This window comes from Bicyclus anynana, chromosome 15, assembly GCF_947172395.1.
Source record: "Bicyclus anynana chromosome 15, ilBicAnyn1.1, whole genome shotgun sequence".
In the NCBI taxonomy this organism is placed as follows: domain Eukaryota; kingdom Metazoa; phylum Arthropoda; class Insecta; order Lepidoptera; family Nymphalidae; genus Bicyclus; species Bicyclus anynana.
Genome location: NC_069097.1, coordinates 11,773,835 through 11,797,503, shown reverse-complemented (window position 1 = coordinate 11,797,503; position 23,669 = coordinate 11,773,835). Strand labels below are relative to the sequence as shown.

The following is a 23,669-nucleotide window of genomic DNA, read 5'->3' as shown; positions in this document are numbered from 1 at the left end:
TATGTAAGAATATTTAAATTCCTCTAAACGCAGTAGTTTAGTATCATGGACCTAATAGACCCTTGTTTAGTAGGTATATTTTAAATCTATGGTTTTGAAACGCAATCTCAGATATTCCATTCAAGCAAAATGGTTTGGCAGACTTAGCGTCTTCTTTCTTTTCTGTTTATCCATAAAAAAATACTATCGATACTGTACCAATAAAACCGATTAAACCATTTTTGAAGGAATTCAGTAGTATGTAATGAAAATAAAACACAAGAGCTGTTAATATAACAAAATTCATTTAATAATATAGCCGATATTAACAATCATTGCTAACTAAAACTTGGTTTACAGGGTGCGTTTTTGAGAGCTACCCTCCCTTTACAATATTTTCGATATTTGAGCATAACAAAAATTGTTGATGATTTTTAATTGATTATAATAATCGCTAAGAGTATATCGATACAAATACCATAGTACCGATCGATTTCCATCTCAAAAACTCACCCTCTAGATACATAATGTATCTGAAACTGAACTAAATAAAAAAGTACATCAATCCCTTTATGGTAGGCGTCTACATATCCGCATGGAAATTATCGGACGCATCGCATCAAACGGATCGTAGTATTTATTGTATAGAAAGTCATACAAGTGCGTCCACTGATCCGAATATACCGTAAAATTAAAAATCCATTTAATGCTATGCGACCGATACTTACGATGCGGATATGTGGACTCCTATCTTTAAACTACTATTTGGCTTACAGGACGAAGTTACCGCTACACCGAAATTAATTAATGAAATAAAACACACGTCTTTTAATCTTTACTTAAACAATCATTAAATTAACAAAAACAAATAAAATGTTTTTACAAGTTTAAAACTTTAACTTTTATGCGAAGAATTTAAAACGAAAGTCTGCTATTACTTAAATTTTACGAATACGAATTCAACATGCGGTCATTACTGCGTTTTGTTGCAACTAATCGCATAATTAAGACCTATCTGAGCAAGTTTTGTGATTAATGTTATTGGTTGACACAAATTGAATGCGTCTAACACAACGCAAGTCAAGTAAACGCAAGTGCCTTATACTTGCGTTTACATGCGTCGAACATAGGTTAGCGGATCGAGGATACGAGGGTCAACTTCCTTATGACGTCATTCGGCATGACGTCATAAAGTCATCATACCCTGTATCACGAAAACAGCATAGGGGAAGACTAAGTTTGTTGTTTTTTATAACGTGTGAAACGTATGGAAGGCAACTGTAAACGCATTGGTGCGTTCTCTCATACTATACTTCGACTGCTAAAATATTACTCGAATAATATGATTTGTCGTTTGCCATTAAAAACCACAATAATGGAATCAGAGAACACATTTTTTTTAAATCATAAAAGTAACTACTGATTAGGTTAGGTTAGGTTATATTTTAAAATACTGATTACGTATTGATTAGTAGGTATTGATATAAAATCGTTTGGAGTTTAGGTTTAGTTATTTTAAATTTATAAGCAATTTTTTTTTTATTACGATTGTGTAAAGAAAAATATTACAAATAATAGTGAATTTCAAAATAGCGGTTTTGAATGTCAAGCGACCAATTTGGTATAATAATGTGATGATAAAAAAAATTTTTTTGCAATCAGTTAAAAATACATATTTTCATTATAAGAACAAAAATATATAAAATCATAAAATGTAAAGCTGATAATCTACGTTTGTAGTACCCTTTTTACAGAAGGGCAGTGACCATTGCCTCGTTGTTTAAAAAATAAAATAAGCCAGTGATGATGCTATAAAAACGACTATGGCGTCTAATTTTATGTCAACAAATACAGGATCAGACTTAAATTGTTAGTTATTATTAAACAATTATGAAATACCTACTCCCACAACAAAAAACTAGACTAGAGAGATCCAGTACTTTTACGAACATGTGTAAGGTGTAAGTACCTATTACAATATAATACGTCACGCAACGGAGAACATTTTTGCTGTTTATATCTGTGAAAATTAATAGGGATGATGACAGTTTTTTTTAAATTGTGTATAAATTAAGAGTATGCTAAAAGTAAAGCAATTTTGTAAAAGGAAAAGGGTATCTGCGATTATTACTTTCGGAGCTTCAGGGATTTAAAGGGTCAGATTTGCGGCGCTGCCACGGATTTCTTGAAAACGCCCCATACAAAATGTTACGAATTAATGACGTCGTAGGTCGTAATGATCGTTAGATTTGTATGGGCGTTCAAACAAAATTACTAATATTATTATTATTTGTGCGTTTATGATTATAGTTCACATATTAAAATTGTCACATTTTATGTAAGAAAGCTAAAATTGCATGAATTTTCATCTAATTACGCTAAAATATTTTTAATAGATTTTGAAATTTTATAATCTTATTTATTTTGCAAAAATCCAGACAATCTTTGCTTTTTATGTATAAATTAGTTAACTTTGACCCTATTTACCCGAATGTATCATAAAAATCAATATATTCAAACCTAGTCATCATCCCCATTGTCAAATTGCTGTTTTATCTGTAATGTCAAATTGTCATTTGATTTCGATCATTAGTTTTTTACAATAATTGCAATAAATTTTAATATGTTTAATATAGCTTTTTTGAAGCATATATAATAATTTAATAAAAACAAATTAATGTCTTTATTGCAAGAAATTATTCAGTGCACCGTTTAACGTCATACTTAGCATTGATTTTAAAAATTATTTCAGTAGGCCTAGTGCGTCAAAAACATACAAATATCTCGTGTAGAATGTCGACCAATAGCAACGGAATTGCAATATCGTTATTTCTAACCTCCCAATGCAACAAAAGAAAAAGCGATATTTTCGAACCCGATGGGTCGCATTTGCGACGCATAACATGAATATATCTCTCGTTGAGTATATTTCAACCAAACACCACGCCGCCGCCGCTTTAACAGAGTATCTATTTAGGTAGCAATATCACTAAATAAGATACCTAATAGTTTTCGTACTATTCAGTACACAAAGTTTAGTTCTGGTCAAGTCAAACATTTTTTTTTATTCAGAATAGACTTGCGCTTGACAACAATTATGCCTGGTGGAAAGCAATGATGATGTCTAGGTTGGAGCTTACCTAGAAAATGCCTGTTCACTCTTGTCTTGAAACAGCAGCACGGCCAAGATTACACAAGTAAACGTGGCCAAGATTACACAAGTAAACGATGCCAAGATTACACAAGTAAACGCGGCCAAGATTACACACGTAAACGTGGCCAAATTTACACAAGTAAACGTGGCCAAGATTATACAAGTAAACGATGCCAAGATTACACAAGTAAACGTGGCCAAGATTATACAAGTAAACGATGCCAAGATTACACAAGTAAACGTGGCCAAGATTACACAAGTAAACGTGGCCAAGAATACACAAGTAAACGTGGCCAAGATTACACAAGTAAACGTGGCCAAGATTACACAAGAAAACGTGGCCAAGATTACACAAGTAAACGCGGCCAAGATTACACAAGTAAACGTGGCCAAGATTACACAAGTAAACGTGGCCAGGATTACACAAGAAAACGTGGCCAAGATTACACAAGTAAACGTGGCCAGGATTACATAAGTAAACGTGGCCAAATTTACACAAGTAAACGTGAATATAATTGGATTGCTGTACCTGACTTGAGACAGTAAGAAAAGTAGAAGCTAGAGAAAATGAAAAAGATAGACGAACATAAAATAATTGTTAAAATCCTAGATTTTTTAACGATTGTGTTGGATAGCAGTACTATTCAAGTTACCGACCCCAAAAAAATAAATTTTTCCTTGAGCAATAAGCAAAATTCGCCATCTGGTGCTGGCAAGGGCTCCAACAAATTTTCTAATCTCCACTGAGAATTTTCATAGCAGGTATACGTGAAAATCATTAATTGTCCTATCATAGCAATAATTTGGTATTATGACCTATAGTCAAGTAGTAGTTACAGAAAAGTTATACTCAAGTATTTTTGCAACAAGTAATATTGACTTAATTCATTTTTGGTTTTTTATTACCTATAGTCAGAAGATAAAATATTTGCTTATTATATTAACACATCCATAATAATTCTTGATTGCTTAGAAATTTCCAACTTTTCATTTTTGAAACTACTCGTACAGGGAGACTCCCAGAAATCCACATTCCTATAAGAGAGGGGGTATTAACCTCAGAACCATCACGCTGGTCCAATAGCGGGATTAGGTTGAATTCATAATATCAGGGTGATAATGTTAAATTCATTAACATCAGTTATTAAAAATAATAAAACGGACCGACGGCTTAAAGGCGGGGGTGTAACACCAAGTTCTCGTCCCCAGGCTAAGAATTTTAACAGAAATTTTCTTTCTGGTGCTTTTCCGTATATAGTTGGAAATTACTAAACAAAAGAAAGTAACTACTAAATATATAGTCCAATTTATATAATACTTTGTACGAACAATTCGAGCTACGACTCAACACTTAACAAAATTCCACAAATTCCAACTGACAAGGCACTAATAACTGCGTTCTGAACAGGTCGTCGCACCAAAGCATGCGTCTAAAGACATGATTCACGAGGCAAGTGTCCTGAGCGATTTGCCACAAGGCCTGATGACGCACGACGTGCATAGCTGCGCTCCGAGGCATGTGACGCAGTGCCCTGCATCTCGACTCATATACTGCGAGGCTTGCGTCGCTTGGCATCTCAGTCTAAATACATAAGGACTAGTATCGCACCCAAATTCACGAACAAAATTTTCTGCCATTTTCTAAGGAAAACTAGCTTAGATTTCATACATATTTTATACTAAACTAGCAGTTTTTGTTCGTTTTTTACACCATATAACTACGCAAAAAGGTATTTTTACGGAGGTTTTTAACCGACGGACACGATTGTAAACTACGAAACATCGATTCTTTAGAGACAGTGTTTATAATCGCATAAGATCGTTGGTCATATACGTTGACAGAATAATAATGTCTTGCGAGGCAGGTCTTTATCTAATTAGTCTGAGCTTGGCATGCATGCAAGGCGCTGCGTCTCCGTACATGCATCGCGAGGCAAGTGTCCTGAGGGATTTGCCCCGAGATTCTACATCCCACGGCTTGCGTAGCTGCGACCCGAGGCATATGTCACAATGCTTTTTTTGTAACGTAGTGCCCTGCATCTCGAGACGTGTATTGCAAGGCTAGTGTTTAGAGGCTTGCGTCACTTGGCATGCATGCAAGGCGCTGCGTCTCCGTACATGCATCGCGAGGCAAGTGTCCTGAGGGATTTGCCCCGAGGTCGTACATCCCACGGCTTGCGTAGCTGCGACCAGAGACATGTCACAATGATTTGTAACGGAGTGCCCTGCATCTAGAGATTTGTATTGCAAGACTAGTGCCTAGAGGCTGGCGTCACTTGGCATGCATGCAAGGCACTGCGTCTCCGGACATGCATTGCGAGGCAAGTGTCCCGAAGCATGTATCAAGAGGTAAGTGTCGCAAGATAAATATTGCGAGCCATGCTGTTGCTTGCGTCGCGAGACATGCAAACATGTGATACAAGGAGTTACGTCTTTAGACATGTATGGCAAAACAAGTATCGAGGCATGGATCGCGAAGCTTGTCGCATAACATGCATTTAAGCATTCGAAGCATGTGGTACAAGGCGCTACTTTTCGACACATCGCGAGGCAAGTTATGTGGCATGGATCTCGAGCCACATACCCTGAGGTTTGCGTCGCGAGATATGTAAACATGTGGGGCAAGACACTGCGCCTCGAGAAATGCAACTTGGCAAGTGTCAAGAGGCATGTGTCGCGAAGCTTGCGTCGAACAACATTCGTTTCTGCGTTTCGAGGCATGTGACACGAGACACTGCATCTCGAGACATATCGCGAGAAGTCCTGAGGTATGAATCGCACGCCAAGTGCCCTAAAGACTGCGTCTCGAGGCAAGCAAACACGTGGCACAAGGCACTGCGTCTCTAAATATTTTTTTGCGTCATGAGGCATGTGGCACAAGACACTGTTTCTCGAGACATATCACGAGAAGTCTTGAGGCTTGGATCGCGCGCTATGTGCCCTGGGAATTGAGTCTCCAAGCATACAAACATGTGGCACAAGGCACTGCGTCTCTAAATATGTTATTGCGTCGTGAGGCATGTGGCACAAGACACTGCATCTCGAGACATATCGCGAGAAGTCCTGAGGTATGAATCGCACCAAGTGCCCTAAAGACTGCGTCTCGAGGCAAGCAAACACGTGGCACAAGGCACTACGTCTCTAAATATGTTTTTGCGTCATGAGGCATGTGGCACAAGACACTGTGTCTCGAGACATATCATGAGACTTTCTGAGGCATGGATCGCGAGCCACGTGCCCTGAAGATTGCGTCTCGAAGCAAGCAAACACGTGGCACAAGGCACGGCGTCTCGAGACATCTATCGCTAGGCAAGTCCTGAGGTGTATACCCCACGGCTTGCTGCTTGCTCTGCGTCCTCCGCGTTGTTCGTACAAAGCTTATAAATCGTCATCACAGTCGTACAGTAACTCTCATACGCTGAAGAGGTCTCCGGCGGAAGGCAGCGGCGCGAGTCCGCCCGTGACGTCAGGCAGTCGCGACACGTCGGGTAGGTTCTCTATGTGGGACTTCACTTCAGACTTCACTTCGAAAATTTTCTGGAGTTTTATGTTGTACTCCTGCAAATAATAAGTATAGGATAATTCTTGCACCTACAAAATTATTATTAATTATTATTATTAAAAGTCCTGAGAGTATGTCAATCATTTAATAATGATATATATAAACCGGATGTTAAACAAGATTTAAATTACAAGCACTTTTAAAAATTTGGGTCAATTTGTAAAAGACTAGGTACTACTGCATCGCAAAACCTCGGTTATAATGAAACGCACATAGATAATTTTCGTCGAGTCTGGATAACATAAGAGAATAGTAACAAAAAACGCTTTTCGCAGATAATAGTAAAAATATTCAATTATTTTACTCCTCTTATTAAACTACTAAAGTACCATACCTCTCTGTACAAATCTGATTTGAATCAATCTAAGAATTAATTTCGTAACTGCCTGGTCGGTCGTGGCTAGCCTATACGACTTCCAGGGTTAAGAGGCCAAAGTCGTGCTATGACAAGGGAAAAGTTATTGCTGTCAAATTATACCCTCGTCTTTTTTCGGAGAACAAAACAGAGTCATCATCCTTACCCTGCCAACATGCATAGGAGCTGCCAGATGACACTGAACGCCTCATTTTCTATAAGGCTAGTTTCCTAGATGGTCCTGTAGAGAGATGATGATGAATCAGTTTCCTCACTCACCTCGAGTTTCGCCTCTGCCTGCTTGGCAAGCTCTCTCTGCGCCTGTTCGAAGTCCCTCAACATGGCAGCCACCTTCCTCCTCTTCTCCAACTCCTCGGATAGCCTCAAGTTGTACTCGGCCAGGAGTTCCACCGCAGAATTCACTATTGCGCTAAGACTGACCGCCGATTCCTTATCTGAAAACGAAAATTATTATTATCGATGACGTCTTCCTTGACCTTTCCATCAATGGCTTGGCTTCAACGTCTATAGTATTTCCAGCCAAGTAGACGTGTGCAATCTCACCAGAATTATTGGCATTTATAGACAGAGTGGCGATAAAGTTAATCAAGGTAGGCATTTATAAGATTGCTTCCCTCAATAGGGTCTCACAGAACAACAGATTTGTGGCTACTGATGTACCCACTACGACAAGCTACGTGGGATCAATTTTATTGGCACAAAACAATATCTAGAGCATTTATAAGGTAATCTTAAGAATTAAATGTACACAACACACAAAAGCCTTTAGTATTTTGTGGCTGAGTGACTTCACTGCGTGAAATTCGGTTCCACTCAAATCCCAGAGTCCCAGATTTTCGGAAAAATGTAGCTTAGGTATAAAATGTTGCTTAATGAGTCTGTTAAAATTGGTTTAGGCATTTCAGTGATTAACCCGGACAAATAGACAAAAAATTTGAAAATGTTGAATATATAAATACTAGGTATAACCACTTGAGAAAATACAGACAGACATTTCAATTTCATTTATGTATTGAGTTTTCCTTAGATTGTATAGCTGTAGTCAATTTAATAAAACCGCAACAGTATCACTGAGGTACAAGTCTCACAAAAGAACATCTTTTGTGATTCGATGAGTTTTATAGGCTGAGATTTCTCCTGACCCCGTTATGGTGGTTGGTATTCATATTTAATTATTAAAGTAATAAATATACATGTTTTACTTTTTGTTATCACTTTTTTTATTCTTTACAAGTTAGCCCTTTACTACAATCTCATCTGATGGTAAGTGATGATGCAATCGAAGATGGAGGAGGGGGGGGGGGGGGGGTGTGTGGTCACTTGTTGGGAGAATGAAAATCCACCCCCAATTCGGTTTCCACACAACATCGTACCGGAACGCCAAAAGCGCTTGGTGGTACGTCTTTGCGCCACGGAGGCCGTCAAAAGTGCCTAAAGGATGAAAGATATTAAGTGGCTCATATCAATAAGTAAGCCTACGAAACGCACCAAGTCATAATATCTCGAGACGAGACAAAAACGTATTGCATGGACCAATGACGGCGAAACAGAAAATTTATATTTTGATTTTACCGCTATTCGTCTTTCTCGTCACGAAATATCTCGAAGGTCTAGGCCACCTAGGGTTACAGGTGTGGGTCTATGTATGTTTATGCTCCTACATAGTTCATATTATTTATAAGCCTATATTTATTGATACCTATAATCTGGCAAGTTCGTTCATAATACTCCCCTGATATGCGGGCGACGGGGGGAAAGACTGCGCGGGTGTGAAATCGTACGTGCGGGGAAGTGAGGTGCATCAGTCGTCGGTGTTTCATTCATCGCTATACGCCTCCCGGCCCGCGCGGTCCATCGGGTGTGTTAAGAACGAAATTGCCAAGCTATAGTAAAAGATCCGAGTTACAAACAACCTTCACCCGACTGTACATATAATGGATGAAAAGTGTTTTATATAAAATTTAGAACATTAAAAATTAATTATTTTAATTAGGCTTAGTTTACAAGCACTTGAAACGTCAAGTTAAAAAATACATTGCGAAAACTAAAAATCTCCTGGCCAAATTATTATTATTAACCATTATTAAGTTTAGCCAGGAGTTATCGAGGCAACCTACTCGCAGCATATTTTTTATTTATTATACTAATTTTGATATAAAATATTTTCATCCATTTAACAGATGGGTGAAGGTCATCTCTCATACGGAGACTATTTTTTTTTTTTGCATTTATTTGAATTGGACTTTACAATGCCTATCTTAATATATATAAATCTCGTGTCACAATGTTTGTCCTCAATGGACTCCTAAACCACTTAACCGATTATAATAAAATTCGCACACCATGTGCAGTTCGATCCAACTTGAGAGATAGGATAGTTTAAATCTCAAATTATAGTCGCAATTTTAATTTATAGCAATAAATTAAAATTATTTGTCTCTATAATTATAAAAGAAAGTCGTGTTAGTTACTCCACTTATAACTCAAGAACGGCTGAACCGATTTAGCTCAAAATTGGCAGGGAGGTAGTTTAGAGCCAGGAGAAGGACATAGGATACTTTTTTTTGTAGGGGTAGGGTAGGGTTAGGGTAGGGGTAGGGTAGGGGTAGGGTAGGGGTAGGGTAGGTTTATGGTATAGGGATAGGGTAGGGGTAGGGTAGTTGTAGGGTAGGGTAGGGTAGTGTAGGGGTAGAGTAGAGGTAGGGTAGGGGTAGGGATAGGAATAGGGTAGTGTAAGGTAGGGATAGGGAAGAAGTGCAAATAAATAAATTAATAAGTCAAAGCGAAACTTGAACGGGTCCGCTAGTACATATAATAGGAATATGTCATGACCATTATAGACAAGCCTTTAGAATGACCTAAAGCTCAGGCCGGCGTTGTAGAGGAATTGGAACTTAAGTCCACCATACATATCCTAAAAAAAATATGTATCCCTAAAAATCTTAATTGTGTAGGAATTAGAATTTGAAAAATCTTGATTATTTGATTAATATCAAAGAAAAATGTAGGTATGTATGAATATGGGGTTATACAATTAAAAGGTATCCCATTGATATGCTTTCTTGGATTACGCAATTTCCAATGCGTGTAATTTAAAACATGATTTATTTTTCATGAAAAAAAAAAGACAGATTCAATAAATTCTAATCATTATCATTAATAACTTTTACTGCAGTAATTTATCGTGCAATTGGGTCTTTGACTAACTTTGATTTATTACTTTGAAATATTTTGATTTTTATGAGTCATAGCGGAAAATTAAATCAATATTAATTAATTAATATAAAAAAAAATTGTCAGCATATTTGTAAAATAAATAATTCGAAAATTCAAAAAAATCTAAAATTTTAAAATATATATAAAATTATATTTAATAATATTTTTTTTATATAATGAGAAATGTAAACATACACGGACAAACAACAAAGATATCTGTATTTTTGTATATGTACACCCGTACAAATAAAGAAGGTTATTTTGAATTCTGCTGTGTGTTGACAATACATCTTTTTCTCTTAACTAGATGTTGTTGATGCATACTAGACCTACCGGGTTGTTTTTTTTTTCAATAAAATTAAAAATCCTACCTACAACTACCTGTGCCTATTTTAGAAAAAAAAATAGAATAAATAAATGCCATGAGACATATTAAGGATCAGAATGAGGTACCTACACACTATTGGATTTTATTAAAAAATAAATAAATAAATGAAACAATTGACTCGAACGATAATTTATTTTTATATGCACAAATAATGTATTTTTGCATAAGTGTGGTACAATTGAATATTTTCGTTTGACATTTACCTTCTAACTTAGATAATAATTGCACTTCCGATACTTCTGGGGGCAGAGAAGCGATGCGCTCCCTGACTGCTTCGTCGCTAGAAGCACTGGATTCCAACTCTAACAATGCCTGGAAATTAAAAAAAAAAAATTTTTTTTAATCTTTTAAAATCTAATGTGGCCTTGAACGGACAACTGTGACCATGCCATTGGGTGACATGATACATGGGTATAGTTAATTTTTTTATATTATTCTAAATTGATCTATACTAATATTATAAAGAGGAAATATTTGATTGTTTGTTTGTTTGTATATATAGTCCGCGTGGAATTCAGTTTTTGACGAATCCCGCGTGAACCATGGATTTTTTCGGGATGAAAAGTGTTCCATACATTCATAATTACTATACTAATACATTCCAAATCGCTTTAGTAGCCGCAGCGTAAAGGAGAAACAAACACACTTACACACAAACTTTCGCCTTTATAATATTAGTTTTGTGTGAAATGTGATAGGCTCCGAAACTACTGAACCGATTTGAAAAAATCTCTCACTGTTGGGAAGCTACACTCCCTGAGGCTATTATTATATTTTCAAAAAAATTAGGGATCCTTCCTAAAACCCCAATAATGTAACCCAAGGTAGCTTAGAACCAAAAGACGGACATAGGATACTTAGGGTAGGGGTATGGTAGTGGTAGGGTAGGGGTAGGTACGTCCTATATCCTACATACACACCTAAGAAGTAGGGAATGATATTGACATTGACTATGATTCAAAGCGAAGCTTGACCGGGTCCACTACTCCGCTAGTATATTTACATATTATATTATATTATAATTATAATTTAATATTACCGCTTTAGTACATAAAATTATAATTTAATATTACCGCTTTAGTACATAAACGTACTGAGGCGTATCAAAAATTGCAGTCTAAGATGGAACGCGCTTTAGTTTGTTGCGCTTGACAATTTCACTTTGAGCGACCAGGAAACTTACGTTATTCGAAATGGAAACCGAGAGCGCGGGGTAAAATACTAGTGACGCCATCTATATTTACGAATGATCAACTCAGTTTAGTAGGAAATATTTTACAAACCCTATCTTATTTCCTACCACTAATTAAAAATAATACATATATAAACACAATGGCAAATTAAATAAACGTAATAATGATTATTTTTTACAAATGTAAAAAAGTAACACACTCGTCTTCAGTATACGTTTTCTTAATGCTTTATTTCGATTTGGAATTCCGTAAGATTACCGCAGACTACGTTTTTCTTCATTCGGAATATATATTATCGGAAGGGCTCGCATTCGTTACGTACGGACTCGCTGACTTTGTTCCGTTCGGAAAACGTACGTATTTTATATTGATTTCATGCATTCGGTTCGGTTTCCGAACACGGAAAACGGATTCGGAAAACGGTCGGCCTCGGCCTATTTAATCATAATAAATTTTAAAAGTAGTAAATATAAATAATAATATTTATACTAGAGCCTCCGTCCGGAAATACTCGATGTAAACAAACCACTAATTATCATAAATATATTTGTAAATTATTAAACAAACATTGCAAATTTTTTCACCTTTTCTTACTGGTAGGTTCAATAAAAATAACACTTTTATACCGTTATCTGGAACTTACGCAACCGTCCATTATGTAATATAAAAAATGCTTAAATTAAAGTTATCATTTTAGTTTTATGAATACGAGTACAATTTTGACAACCATAACTCAATGAGCGGCCAATTCTTATCAGTTTCATTGGTAAATAACATTTGGTTCTATTTTCCTCAATAGTCAAATTGAAGATTTGTAGATTTTAAATATTAGTAAATTAATGATTATACTACTGATGTTATAGATTTAGCGATATTGTAATCTTACATTATTTTAAAAACGTATACATTACTAAATTACACACACAACAATTTGAAAAAAATACTTAGCTTGTTAAATCCATTTTTAAAACAAAGTTCTATTTAATTTTTTAAGGGCAGTATAGCGGCTTTTGAAATACGTATTGATAATACGTACTTAAAAAGTATTCACTAAGAAATTATACTAAAACAAAGCAATTTTACCCCTTTATAACCGATAACTACATGAATATATCTAACCCCTGTAATCTAATTGTACTACTTTGTATAATTATTAAAAATTAATGATTATTATGAAGTTTCCAATTTGTTGTTGAGTGTAGACACCTGCTTGCACCTGATCTGATTGGTGGAACTCATAGAAAACGGCTCAAGCTCAAAATTATAGATTTTAGATGTATATTAGAGGTGAGGCGTATATACTGGAGCAGGTCTTAACACTAGGTTTGTTGGAAGACGTATGGCGTACGAGTACGGAGCAGGGACTTATACACGTATTAAGCGTATTTAGAAGTACCGAGTACCGAGGAGCGCAAGACGTCAACAGAGTGCGAGTCCAATACTCGCAAATACTCTAACGGTCCAACCAATACGGGACGTGTTCAGAGACGCGTTCGATTAGTAATGTGTGAGTGAGAGACTTCTATCAATGCCGAAAGAAAATAGACTTTGTTGTCTAGACATAAGACCGGTTTTTCAACGCAATAAACACTTCATACTCCAACAGACAAAACATCGCGAGACGCGTTCCCGGACGCGTTCGTTTAAGAATGTGTGAGTGACGTCCCATTGCTGATGAAAAAATGTCTTTACTTTATCAAACATAAGACCGATTTTTTAACGCAGTATACACTTAATACTCCAATATTTGGAGTCCCTGATTTTAATCCTTATTTTAAAAACATAATGTTTATTTGTTTTAGTATGATTATTTATCCGCTAAAGTAACAAGTTAATGTAACCCGACAGTATCATGAGGTAATATTAAAAGAAATAACTAAATAATAAAATTAAATTGAAATTTTGAAATTAATGACTGAAATATTTTTGTTTGCAAATTTTTTTCTTTTTTTTGTAGATTACATAAACCAAAAATAGTTGAAGAAACCAATTGAAAAAAACAAAATAAAAAGACAAAAATGATTTTCTGTTACCCGGGATCGAACTCAGGATTAAATTTTTTTGTACCTTGCGTACATACCACTAGTCCAAATGACTACGTAGAACTCGTTTGAAATTAATGTACGCTTAGTATCAGATAATATGACGTAAAATCGTTGGCCACTGAGTATTTAGGAGTACGTATCTATTCTATAGGTCCTAATGGCTCGTACTTCTAAATACTCGTGGAGCTAGTCTTTGGAGCGCGTCTCTCGGCGTACTCGTACTCGTAACACTCAGTACGCGTTTTAGCGAGTACGACTCACCTCTAATGTATATTTATTTATTTATATTATTATTATAATTTTATATATATGTTTTTCTCTAATTATCTATTTTAATTTTAATTTTTTATTATATTTATTGTTATTTGTATTTTGTTACCGCTAAAGTACAAAAGTACTGAGGCGTATCAAAAATTGCAGTCTAAGATGGAACGCGCTTTAGTTTGCGCTTGACAATTTAACTGAAAGCGATCAAGCACCTTACGTTATTCGAAATGGCAACCGAGAGCGCGGGGTAAAGTACTAGTGGCGCCATCTACATTTACGAATGATTTACTTTGTTTAATGTGAAATATATTACAAAACCTATCCTTATTTCCTACCACCACTAATAAAAAGAGATTAAAAATAATAATACATAAATAAACACAGTGGCAAATTAAATAAACGTGATAAATGAATCTTATTTACAAACATATAAAAAAACTTTTTTTTTTTAAATTACGTTTCATCCACAAGTATCTTATCTATATCTATCGTAGACTGTCAATAAATGTCCAGCAAGTAATAGTCGAATTTATGGAATACATTTTATAAGTAGCAATTATAATATTTGTTATAGTATGTTATATTTAAAAAAAAAATAGTAAATTATGCATTTAATTATCAATTAATGAGTTTTACAAGCACATATGCACTGCTATTTGAAAGAAAATAAATCCATTTTTATCAGTTGTTTGCTAGTTTTATAAAAGACTAGCGGACGCCCGCGACTTCGTCCGCGTTCAATCAATGTAAACTTTAAAGCCATATTTCACCACTTTAGGGGTTGAATTAAAAAAAATTTGAATTACATTATATTTCGTATTTTTTCATGATTTATGAACAAATTTTTAAAACTGTGACTCTAAAAATGAAGGAATTTTCATACAAACTTCGACCCTTATTTCACCCTCTTCTCATTTTATTTTCACAATAAAAAGTATCCTATAACCTTCTCCGTATTATGGTCTTAAACCGTGCCAAGTTTCATTTGAATTCAGTAAGCAGTTTCAGCGTGATGCCCTAATAAACAAAAAATATATTTTTAGCTTCAGTATCCATTATATAATGCACCCCAACAAAAAATTTCAAAATATCTTCAATGTACAGAATGTACAAAATACAGAATTCGTATTATATAAGTAGGTATAGATTTTAGATGTCGCTGGCGTCCTTTATGCCACGCTAACGTTTGTTGTTAAATGTTAAATGGTATATGAAAAATCTCAAATTGCGAATAATAGAATTCGGCCAGTTTTATTATTTTATAAAAGATAAAAGATATCAAAGAACTCACTTTGTTTTACACTCATTTTAGATTTAACATATTATTATAGAAGTTGCATATGTTATTAAGTATTTTTAATAAGTTTAGTAAGCTCTGTAAGTAGATTGTAATTTCTCTTTTTTTTGGCTGAATAAAGGTTTCTTTTTTATTCTTTACCAGTTAGCCCTTGACTACAATCTCAGCTGTAAGTGATGATGCAATCTAAGATGGAAGCAGGCTAACTTGTTAGGAGTATGAAAAATCTAAACCACTTTCGGTTTCTACATGGCATCGCACCGGAACGCTAAATCGCTTGGCGGTGCGTCTTTGCTGGTAGGGTGGTAACTAGCCACGGCCGAAGCCTCCCACCAGCTAAATTAAAATTATTATTATATTATATAACACTTACAATGTTCTGGATATAGTGACCCGGTTGTAGGGTTAAGGAGTTTCTTTATGACATATCAACACTCACCTTCTCTGCTAGTGTTGTTATCGTAAACAGCCCCAACCCAACCAAACTTGATAGGATCCCAATAAAACACCTTATGATACCTGTTCTAATATAGATCTTGCTGCAGTTCTAGTAAGGCCAAAGTTTTAAGCTGATTATAGAGATATTTATATAACAGGTTATGGGTAAAACTCTAGCACCTACTTCTACTGTATATGTTACCGTAAAATTGTAATATACGTTAGTTTATAATCTCACTTGTGATATTATAATCTGCAGTCAAATTGTGAACTGAACATACTGATTACAATTTAACGTGTTATCTATCAGAAGTGAAACCATTAAATTGCAATCTTAAAACATCAAACAGCCTTACAGCAGACCGTTCTGTGTTCATAGAGTTAGGAATGACACATAACACATATGTCAGTCAAATAAAATACTTCAAGAATCACATATGTAATTATTCAAGAATCGCTCCGTACGAGTACTGGGGATGCCAATGGCATAAGTGTGGAAACCAACCCGGTGTCTTGCAGAGCGACAGTAAAAAGGTGACAGTGGTATGAGCTCAAATAACTCTTGTGCACAGTCTCAGAAATTAATTCTGTATAATACTGAGAGACCAGTAACTTTCCGGTGGCCAAGACTTTGAAGTTTTGTCAGAAGGGGTGTCTTTGCTTATGAGTTTCCTGACTCGGCGATCCATAGTATCCAAAGCAACCAACTGGTACTTGGCAGACCCATCAAAAAGATGACTGCAATACTCCATAATACACAACCGGACTTGAGCTTGGTACAATGTTAGCAATATGTGTGGCGTGAAGTACTTCTTCACCTTATTAAGGATACCAATCTTTTTGGCAGCAATAGGGATTATGACAGTTTTTACAAACAGGGTATCTGCGATCATTACTTTCGGAGCTACAGGGATTTAAAGGGTCAGATTTACGGCGCTGCCGCGGATCCCTGAAAAACGCCCCATACAAAATGGCACGAACTAATGACTTCGTACGTAATGTAGTGATCCTTAGATTTGTATGTGCGTTCAAACAAAATTACTAATATCTTTGTTATTTGTGCGTTTATGTTTATAGTTCATGTATTAAAAAATGTCACATTTAATGTAAGGAAGCTGAAACTGTATGAATTTTCATCTAATTACGATAAAAGATTTTTTATAGATTTTGCAATTTTATAATCTCATTTATTTTGCAAATATCCAGTCAATTTTTGCTTTTTATGTATAAATTAGTTAACATTGACTTTATTTACCCGAATGTATCATAAAAATCAATATATTCAAACCTAGTCATCATCCCCATTTTGGCTTTGGCTTCTATGGATCAACCAAAATTGATTGTAGCCACTTTCTATTAAATAAATCACGAATAACAAAAAAAAATGAGAGTGGTGCTCTATGTGACAGTTAATAAAAGTCCAGATGTTTTTAAATCAAAACAAACTTTTCAAATTAATCAAACCAATACCTTTATTAGCTCTTCGGGCTCTGGTGGGTCTCCAGGTGGTGTGTTGGGGCTAACAGAGTCATTTTGACTCTCTGACTTACTCTCGCTGCGTCTCCTTTCACGTTTCTCTTTCTCTTTGCTTTTCTCTTTTTCCTTACTCTTCTCCTCTAGCTTTGGCTTCTTCTCTGGTTCTTTGACCTCAGGTTCTGTAGTTTTTCTCTTAGCAGCATTTACTGGCTCAGCATCATTGGGATCAACTGAAATAGAAATATGTACAAAGTGAGCATTTTGTTAATCTTTTGCTAAACTTGAAAGTGCAATATCCGTACTGTACTTATATTTCATTAACCCATATAGACGTGTAACAGTCTAGATTGAATATCAATTTAAAAAAAGGTTTTGCTTTTCAAATTCATTTACATTTTAGATGTCTTTTCTCATGCACAGTTAGCTACACTCCTATAACAAAAATGGACTGATCCTACAGAGCACCAGAACATTGATAAACTAATCACAACTAGACACCAAAGAACCTCTTCCTCCTTCATTATTGGGTGATTTAGTGAAAGGTTGACATTTAAATTTGTTTATCTTCAGTAGGCTCAGTTTAGAAGCACTTTTGAAGGGAATCTGTCTGTAGTAATTCTAGTGATGATGATGCTGATGATGGTGAATAATTTACAGAGAATCTATTCTGGGAAGTATGTTTGGCTATTATATGTAGTGGCAAGGTATACATACAAGAGAATATCTTAGCAATTTATGAATCCATCATGTGACTGAGTACCAATGTATATAGGGTTAAGCAATTCCTTGAGAATCGATTAAACCCGCCCTTCTGCGCTCATGTTGTTTTCTCTGCCTTGCCAAATTTGGTAAGATCCTACTAGAGCAGCTTTGGATACCTATTCTAATAAAGAACTTGCTGCAGTTCTAGAGGCCAAGGTCTTTAAACAAGTTATATGTCTACAGCATACACACTAACCACATAGCCATTTTTAGTTAGTTCATTTGTTAGGTCAAAATATTTATTCACTTTTATACTGATATATATGTAAATATATGAATGCTGCATTAGTATGTAAAACTGAGGAAACTGACACTCGTAGTCTGTCATCTTACCAATAATTGTTATTACTTCTTTTGTGAAGATGAAAGCTGGTAATTAATAGATATAAATAAAACTGAAGTATCTGGCCCTGAATTTCAGAATAGCTGAGTATTCTTAAGTGCTATTAGTTATTTACACAATAGTAAAACACAAACAATCCTTTTCATAATTTTTGTTTGTCTGTTTGTCTGGTTTAAACTGGAATGACTGAGCCAATTTTTACTGTGTTGTGGGAGACTAACATTCTAAAGGACCACAGTTTAAAAGTGAATAAATATTATCACCTAACAAATGAACTAGGTGCGAGAGGATTGCCAGGAAAATCTCTCTGTAACTTGCTTAAAGGCCTCTCTAGAAGTGGAGCTAGTTCTATATTAGAACGAGTATCCAAAGCTGCTCTAATAGGATCTTACCAAATTTGGATAGGTAGGGAGAACAACACGAAGAAGAACACGGGACAACAAGCAGAAGGGGAGTGTTGATTGATTGTCAAGGAATTCCTTAACCCTACATCCAGTAGTCACAAGTCCTGGACTTTGCTTTGGTGTTTTTCTCTGTACCACACGATGGACCCGGCACCTGCACGGTGAATCCATGGAATGCTAAGATATTTGTCTAATTTTTTCATAAATAATTTTTTTAACTAGTGTGTAGCATGATAGCTTGACATCACTTTAAAATTGTTAAGGGGTTCCTTGTATTGGATTAATAAATGTCGGGGCGGCTTACATATAGCGAAACTAGCATAGTAACCAATGGTTATAAACTTACCAGCAACTTTATACTCTTGTATCTTACTAGGTTCATATACAGCTCTCTCTTCCCATATGTTTAGTATGCGATGTAGCGACTGCTTAGTCTTAGCGTTGATTCCAGTTTTTGCCATGTGTTTCAGTGCATCAACAAGCACATTGCCAAATTCTTTCCCATATTCAGGTCCTTTCTTTTTGCTATTCTGTATTACATCATTTGCTAGATACATAAACGTCAGCTGCTTATTATCTTTAGCTGGAAAGTACAAAAAATAAATTTAATAAAAATAAAAACATAACTCCTTTGACATATTAAATGCTGTTCCAGGGAATCTGTCTTTGCTTTGAATGTAGTATAGCTTGGTTTGTGTCTACTCTCTACATGTACACATTTCACTTCCTCATTTTACACTGTATGAAAATGTTACAATATAAAAATATGTTATGTTGACATAGTCATTTCTATTTTCTATGCCTGTGTCTAGGGCCCGACGGACTCTCCCGACCGTAGGACATTCGTATGGTAGATTTAGCTTAATTATAATTATTAGATTTGATGAATTTCTAAGTTGTTATGGCTGTTTATATGGTTTTTTATTCTAGAAAATGTGTACTTTAATCTGGTGTATATCTTAGTGTTGTGTAAGAAGTTTGGTTAATTTTGAAATAGTTTATTAGTTTATAAAAAAAATAATCAAAGTTTAACATCTTTTATTAAAAGTAGATATTTGTTACTAATACTTAATACTAGGTACTTAATACTATAGTATTAGGTATATCATATGTATTCAGCAGTCAGAGAATAAAGGCTATTTTTATTTTTTATTTTTATTTTATTTTAGATATTCGTTGGTAGATTAACTACAACAGTAAAGTTATTCTCTATATTCTCCCCTACTCGATGTGGAAATTTATTTTCAAATAATTGCGATACATCTGTCGAATTTTGGTATTTTATGGAGATTTTTGGGAGGTGGGGCGTATCAGGGTGTTTGTCTATATATATCTGGTTGATATCATGGGTGTACCAATGGTTAAGCAGAAAGATTAATAAATGTATCATAATCTTTATAGTTAAAATTAGTCAATAATTTTAGTTAGGCATAATTTCATTATAGACTGAGTAAAATTTAACTGAATTGTGTATTTTATTGATATATTTGTAATCATTTATGAAAAATCATTGTTTAGAAATGTTTATGGTTACATCATCAACAGTACAAACAATGTAAAGACAATCCAAACAATAATCTAGCAGGGAAGAATTCTAGAATATTGTATCTATTGCAATTGGATTACATATTGTCAACAATTTTATCACCAAATAAGCACAACACCTACTAAATTTATTCTACTTCAAGTATTTACAAATAAATACATTATATACGTGTTTATTCCATGTACGTGCTCAGCCACATAGGTATTTTTATCAAAGTTATGTTTGAAACGTTCTCAGTCTATAACATTACACGTGAACATTATCGATAGTAAAAAAGATGGATTTTCTATCATGCGACTAGATTCTTATAAAGCCTGATAGATATATTTATAGAATAACACTTAATAGACATTAATTAGTGATATTAACAGCATTAATTACCTTTTAATAGCTCCTTGTGCCATGTTTTGACTATCGCGGCATGGTGTTTTCTGTGATGTATAAGCCACAAGGATAATGTCTGGATACTCTGTTGGCTAGGATTTAATTCCTGTAGCTTACGAATTAACGCGTTTTCAGTAAAACCCGACATAATAAACGAATTTTCACACTTTAAAACTGAGCAGCATTACCAAAGAACGCGCAATCAACCTATTTTTATTTTATGGTTGACATTGACAATTGACATTTTGGTCTATGGTTGACGACTGACAAATGACGTTGGTGTTTAAAACCACAAACAATACTGTAATTTTTTACTGAATAATTATGGCTCTGCATTCCTGCTATTTTGAACAAATCACTCCAAAAACTAATAATAATTATAAACGATTCTGCCTTACTACCTTGCTAATTAAGGATTTAAGAGTTATTTATAAAAATAACAATATTCTTACAATTTAATCAAGACAAACAAACAAACCGACATATAGGGATCTAGATGACGCTGACGTACTGAATTGCTGTACGATTTCACTAGGCGTTTCCGTTGGGTAACTACTTAGTGAGAAGGATAAAATTTAAAACCTACTGTCTTGGTTTTTTATTAAAATTTTGTTATTTATAACACGCTAACAAACTTCTGTGGTTGACTTTTATTTACTTTTTGGCACAGAATAATCAATAATAGGCAGATGGAGCGCACGGAACACGACGGTATCGTAACACAAATACAAAATTCGAAAATGAATAAGTAAATTCTCGAGTCAGTACGACACGAAGCGTCGCATCAGTGATTTCCAATAATATTCAAGAAAAAAGGCGCCTTTTGTTTTTAAATAATTTAAAAACTGTTATCAAAAACTAAAGAAATAAGATGGAGTAAGTAAGTATTTTTTATTGGTTATTAATGATTAATATTTAATTGTTGTTGTCGTTGTTGTTGTTAGTATTAAATTTTGAAATACAAATTATGAAAAAAGTTTGTCTATGCTAATGTCAAGGAGACGCGTGACTTTTGTTTTTTTTTAATGGGTTTCACCGGCTTCAGCAGTCAGCAAAGTCTCACTCTGATTACTCTGTTCTTGGTATCTACATTTTCAAAAAATGAAACCCTCTGCATACTACTAAACATGAAAATCGATGGCCGTTTCCGAGATTCAGATTATCTATCTACTTATTAAAAATATGTACATAATTATTATATTATGAGCTGTGATAGCCCAGTGCATGACCTCTGTCTTTGGTGTGGAGGGCATAGGTTCGAATTCGGACTCCGGTCCGGGGCATACCTAAAATTTTTCAGTTGTGTGCATTTTGGGAAATTAAAATATCACGTGTCTCAAACGGTGAAGGAATAACATCAGTCGCGAAGAAACCTGCGTACCTGAGAATTTTCTTAATTCTCTATGTGTGTGAATAATTTGCTAATCTGCATAGCTGGGCACCGTTAATCAAATAGTTAACTTCGTTAATCGATAATCCGCTACAAAAAAAAATAGCTTCGTTAAACGTTAAAGCGTTACATTCCGGAAGAATTAACGCAAGTTAACGTTAATCGTTAATCCGTTAATATGACTGTAATATTACATTTTTATATCAATGTGTGAGATCACCATTGAAAAAATAAGGATGAGCACTGGGGAAAAGTGCCATAATTTGATTTTAGTTGATTTTATCTATATTTAACATAAATATAGTAATTTGTTGATTTCTTTGAAAAAAAATCAGTCATCATTTCTTACTTGTCTGAACCTGCTTTTCGCGTCGCGCGGTAAATTATGCGGCATTGGATTAACGATTAACGGACTTCTGCATATTAAGGGAAGTTAACGTGTCCGTTAACATTTTAAAAAGTTAACTTAAAAGTTAATCCGTTAATCAAAATGTTAACTTCGTTAATTAACGATTAACGGATTAACGAGTTAATGCTCAGCTATGCTAATCTGCATTGCAGCGCCAGCATGGTGGACTATTAAACCTATCCCTTTCGTTATGAATTTCTGAGAGGAGAGTCGTGCTCAACAGAGCGCTAAATGTGGGTTGTTAATGATGATACATCATCATCATCATCATCATCATCATCATCATCATCATCATCATCATCATCATCATCATCATCATCATCATCATCATATCAGTCGATGGACGTCCACTGCAGGACATAGGCCTATTATAGGGACTTCCAAACATCACGATTCTGAGCCGCCTGCATCCAGCGAATCCTTGCGACTCGCTTGATTTCGTCAGTCCACCAACACTTCGCGTTCTAGTGTGCGGTCGCCATTCCAGCACCTTATGACTCTAACGTCCATCGGCTCTTCGAACTATGTGCCCCGCCCATTGCCACTCCACTTCACGCAACATGATGATACATAATTATCTATACAGTTGGTGAAAACATTGCACTGGGAGAACATTCGCCAAAACAAACTAATGAAAAAATATTTCCTCTTTTAAATAATTTAAGAGTCGTGATAGCTCAGTGTATATGACCTCTGCTTCCGATTCCGGATGGTGTGGGTTCGAATCGATTCGAAAAAAGTTGTGTGCATTTTAAGAAATTAAATATCACGTGTTTCAAAAGGTGAAGGAAAACAAGCATACCTGAGAATCTTCTTAATTCTCTGCGTGTGTAAAGTCTGCCAATCCACATTAGGCCAGCGTGGTGGACTATTGGCCTAACCCCTCTCATTCTGAGAGGAGACTGGAACTCAGCAGTGCGCCGAATATAGGTTGATAAGATGAAATAATGGTAAATAGGAATCTATACTAATATTATAAAGCTGAAGAGTTTGATTGTTTGTTCGTTTGTTTGATTAAACGCGCTAATCTCAGGAACTAC

At 35.1% G+C, this 23,669-nt stretch overlaps 1 protein-coding gene across 1 annotated transcript; it reads right to left on the bottom strand.

Annotated features, from left to right (window-relative positions):
* Positions 1–265: 265 nt before the first annotated feature.
* Positions 266–21,075, bottom strand: LOC112053632 (regulation of nuclear pre-mRNA domain-containing protein 1B). Its single transcript, XM_052885819.1, has 6 exons — positions 20,828–21,075; positions 19,247–19,483; positions 17,386–17,621; positions 10,879–10,987; positions 7,330–7,505; positions 266–6,691 (listed from the first exon to the last, which is right to left on the bottom strand). Exons 1-6 carry the CDS (start codon positions 20,976–20,978, stop codon positions 6,545–6,547), a joined length of 1,056 nt encoding a protein of 351 aa, XP_052741779.1. The 5' UTR covers positions 20,979–21,075; the 3' UTR covers positions 266–6,544.
* Positions 21,076–23,669: the final 2,594 nt, after the last annotated feature.